The 2,650-nt window shown below is 61.8% G+C and overlaps 1 protein-coding gene across 1 annotated transcript; it reads left to right on the top strand.

Annotated features, from left to right (window-relative positions):
* The first annotated feature begins 553 nt into the window (after positions 1-553).
* LOC104291633 (t-SNARE domain-containing protein 1-like) lies at positions 554-1,480 on the top strand. Its single transcript, XM_009890893.1, has one exon. The coding sequence runs from the start codon at positions 635-637 to the stop codon at positions 1,307-1,309; it is 675 nt and encodes a 224-aa protein (XP_009889195.1). The 5' UTR covers positions 554-634; the 3' UTR covers positions 1,310-1,480.
* The last annotated feature ends 1,170 nt before the right edge of the window (positions 1,481-2,650 follow it).

The following is a 2,650-nucleotide window of genomic DNA, read 5'->3' as shown; positions in this document are numbered from 1 at the left end:
GGCTGGGAACCTGAAGTGTTCACCACGGCCAAGGCCTTCAGTGTGGCCCTGAGGCCTTGTGCTGCAGCCCTGGTGCTTTCACCATAGCTGTGGCTCTTGCTATGATGCTGAGGTGCTTGCCGTCACTGAGGTCCTTGCTGTGGACCTGAGGTGCTGGCCATGGCCGGGGCCCTCGCTGTGGTGCTCACTGTGGCCCAGGGGCGATGGCCGTAGCCCTGAAGTTGTTGGTCCATGGTCCCCCCCCCGCCAGGTCATGCCCGGAGCCCCGGCCCCATGGCACCATTCTTGCCAGTTTGGGAGTTTTTGGCCACCACTGCCCCCAGCACCACTGAGGACATTCCCTACAGCCACCACCATGCCCATCCCGTGCCAACAAATTGGACGGGCAGGATTCGGCCCCTGGACTGGTCAGTGGATGATGGGGCTGGGGGGTGGCAGGGAGCAGCCGGGGGCATGGGGCAGACTGGACCAGAGGTGCCCGGCATCACCCCGCACTGCCGCCACCCACCGCTGCCCTTTCCTTTTCTCCCCTCCCAGGTGCTCTCGAGCCGGGGCGAGGGGATGAGGTGCCCCCCTGCCGCGTGGTGTGCCGAAGCGGCTCTTTAGATCCTCCCCGGCCCAAGCCTCCCCTGCCATGGATGCCTCGGGGGCTCTTGCTTCGGCTCCCTCCTCCGCGGCTCCCTCGGGCTCCCGCAGACCCATGTTCCCCCCAGGAGCTGACAGAGAGGAGTGGGGACCGAGGTTCAATTGTGCCCCTTCCACCTCTGCCGCAGCCTCGCAGGCGATGCCAGCGTCTGGCCGGAAGAGGAAGGCCAACTTCTCCAATGACGAGACTGAGACGCTGGTCTGGAATGTGGTCCGGCATTTCAGCGCCCTGTATGGGTCTGAAGCCCTGCGGGCTCACCCCGTGCGGCGGAAGCAGCTCTGGACCCAAATCCAAAGCCGCGTCAACTTCCTGGGCTACACCGAACGCTCCATCGACGACCTCAAGCACAAGTGGCGCGACCTGCGGTTGGACGTCAAGAAAAAGATCACCTCCAAGAAGCACCTGCCCATGAACCGCGCCGGCGGGCCGCTCCACAAGCCGCGCCTCACGCCCCTGGAGAAGATGGTGGCTTCCACCTTCTTGCAGGCCAGCCACGACTCGGAACCTGAAATCATCTTGGACCCAGGTCAGTCGTGGTGGTTCTCTGGGAGAGTTGGAGTAGCAGAGTCCCATGCTGCGTGTCCCTGCCTGCGCTCTCCAAGCGATGTCCGGCCTGGTCACGTCACCAGGCCGCGGTCCTCCCCGAGCTCCGGGGTCTGCTGAGTGTTTGCATTCTGTGCTAGCTGGCACGGCGTGGATCCTGGAAGGAGACTTTGGGGTTTTGCTCTCGTACACAGTTTGTGTCGGGATTACAGCATCCGGCAGGGCCACGGTCCTGTTGTATCTGAGTAGCAAACCACCAGGGTTGGAAACTACGTGCGCTGGAATTAAAAATCCACCGTGGAAATAACCTGGGATCAACAGGAACACCTCAAACTTTGTGGGAGTGGGTCTTTCTGGTTTGTTTGGTTTTTTTTCCTTTCTTTAATTTGATCCAGTGCCTGGCCTTGCTGGATACTGTCTAAAGGCAGCTGGTGAAAGACGGGATGGGATTTTATTTCCTCCATTCCTTTCAGGGTCACCGTCCCCCCTGCTTAGCTGAGGTCAGAGGGAGCGGGAGCAGCTGCTTCAGCACAAAATCACACTGGGATGTTTCACACCCGGGTGCCGTGCATGGCCGGGGGAGCCGCTGCGTCCCTGGGTGGGCTGTGCCTTCTCGATGGGGCTGTGCCTTTGACCCCTACAGAGCGAACCTGTGCTTCGGCCTCCTGCAGAGCCCTCTTGCTGGTCCTGCTCTTGGGCGATGCCTGTTTGCCTTAAATGCCCAAGAGATGCTCGGGGGGGGAAGATGTTGGCAAAAGACCTGACATTGGTCTTGCAGCAGTGCTGGGCTGGGCCTGCGGGTACACCCCCGCTGGGCTTTGTTACCCACCAGGAGGCAAATACCCCCCTTTCCTTTCCACAGAGGGAGCGTGTCTGTCGTCTTTGTGTCCCCAGAGGAGAGCAGGGTTAGTTGTTCCTGCTCCTTCCTCTGCTCTTTGATTTCAGCTCGGCCCGTTTCACTGAGGACGGGTGGGTGGCATGGGTCTTGTTTTGGGCTCGGGCTGGCTCTGAACCAGATGCCTGACTTGCTGCAGAGCAGAAAAGCTCTGGGCTGGAGGAAGAAGTCCTTATGGGACATTTAGGGGACGCCAACCCCCTCGGGGCTGGGCGGGTTCAGGATGGTCCTGGGGGATGAGGGTGAGCGATCAGGCGGGCCAGCCTTGCAGGAGGAGCCTCTGCGCCTCTGTGCGACCATGTCCCCCTCACGCAGCATCGCTCCCCTGCAGAGTCCCGTGGGACCCTTCTCCTAGGGAGCCCCGGCCACCCTTCCATAGGGGCACTGAGCCGCCGGTGCCGTCGCCACGGTGGCTGAGGCCGGATTCTCTGTGTCCTGCAGATCTGTTCTTCCCCGGTGCGACCAAGCAGTCCTTCATGCACCTGCAGCCTGGCGTGAGCCACCCCAGCATCTACATCGACACCAACGGGCAGCCCTCGTCCCTGCCGGACGTGGAGGGCTCTGCC

This window comes from Charadrius vociferus, unplaced genomic scaffold (assembly GCF_000708025.1).
Source record: "Charadrius vociferus isolate BGI_N301 unplaced genomic scaffold, ASM70802v2 scaffold2978, whole genome shotgun sequence".
Lineage (NCBI taxonomy): Eukaryota > Metazoa > Chordata > Aves > Charadriiformes > Charadriidae > Charadrius > Charadrius vociferus.
This window is presented reverse-complemented; position numbering and strand designations above follow the sequence as displayed.

Coding starts and splice junctions, on each gene's coding strand:
- LOC104291633 (XM_009890893.1), top strand. CDS start 635: ATGGATGCCTCGGGGGCTCTTGCTTCGGCTCCCTCCTCCGCGGCTCCC.